Here is a 922-nt window from a genome sequence, read left to right as displayed (position 1 = left end):
ACCTTATTTACTGCGTTTGCTGTTGACATAATATACGCAGGGAAAATCTTTAATGTACTTGGAACTCTGAATACGAACCTCCTGTATGCCTTTTTTGAACTAATTCATTCGCGTCTGATGCCAGATGTGGACGTGGAAGTCGACCAGACGGAGGTGGTGGCCTCGACAGACGACCTGACTGCTCTCCTCTCCTGCACTGTGAAAGGGTCTCCTGCCCCGCTTGTGAGTCTCGCCAAACACTCGACTGTTGTCTGTCAAAATAGCATTTCATCAACTCTGATTATGTAAAAGCAAAACAGCCATGGATCTATTTATGAAGTTCCTGAAACTTTGTCAAGGCATATAAAGATGGAATGCAAAGGCCTAACCAACAAAGGGCCTAATAGAATGTCTCCCTCAGATGTCGTGGTATGACTCCCAAGGGCCCATCAGGCAGAACGATCCCCGCCGCCGCGTCTCCTCCAGGGGCGAGTTTCACTACCTGCAGGTAAGTCAGGAGTCCACAGTGGAACCTAGAAAAGTCTCTTGAGAGCACAGAGCTCTGCTGTTTACATGTTCCCTAAATCTTATTTGTACTTACTAAATCTAATAATTTGTTTTTAACTTTTTTTCGTAAGTGATCTCCAGTTCAATTCCAAGCCTCCATTCTCAGAGTGCAAAAAATGGAATGCAATACTCAGGTGATGCGGTGACTGCATCTTGTCTTATTCTAAACTGTTGGATACTTTTCCAGAGTATTTTACATTGTTTCTTCTTTTACTTGTCTATCGTAATCGTATTATTTTTCAAGTATCTTGGGAAGGGACTTACTGTAAACTAAATAAGGGCAAATTCGCTTGTTTTGAGTTACTCATGCTATTAAGACATAGATTATTAATGTATATTTTAGTGTTATTTTTTCCAAGATCAGTTTGCTTTGTGA

At 41.3% G+C, this 922-nt stretch overlaps 1 protein-coding gene across 1 annotated transcript in view; it reads left to right on the top strand.

Annotated features, from left to right (window-relative positions):
* Positions 1-922, top strand: part of LOC119590575 (protein amalgam-like) — an 11,667-nt gene that overhangs the window by 8,712 nt on the left and 2,033 nt on the right. The window contains exons 7-8 of the mRNA XM_037939245.1: positions 122-222; positions 401-487. Of these exons, the coding sequence (XP_037795173.1) occupies positions 122-222; positions 401-487 (188 nt within the window). The remainder of the gene's footprint in view (positions 1-121; positions 223-400; positions 488-922) is intronic.

Source organism: Penaeus monodon, chromosome 27 (genome assembly GCF_015228065.2).
Source record: "Penaeus monodon isolate SGIC_2016 chromosome 27, NSTDA_Pmon_1, whole genome shotgun sequence".
Lineage (NCBI taxonomy): Eukaryota > Metazoa > Arthropoda > Malacostraca > Decapoda > Penaeidae > Penaeus > Penaeus monodon.
The sequence above is the reverse complement of the archived record's forward strand: the minus strand, read 5'-3'. Positions and strand labels throughout refer to the sequence as shown.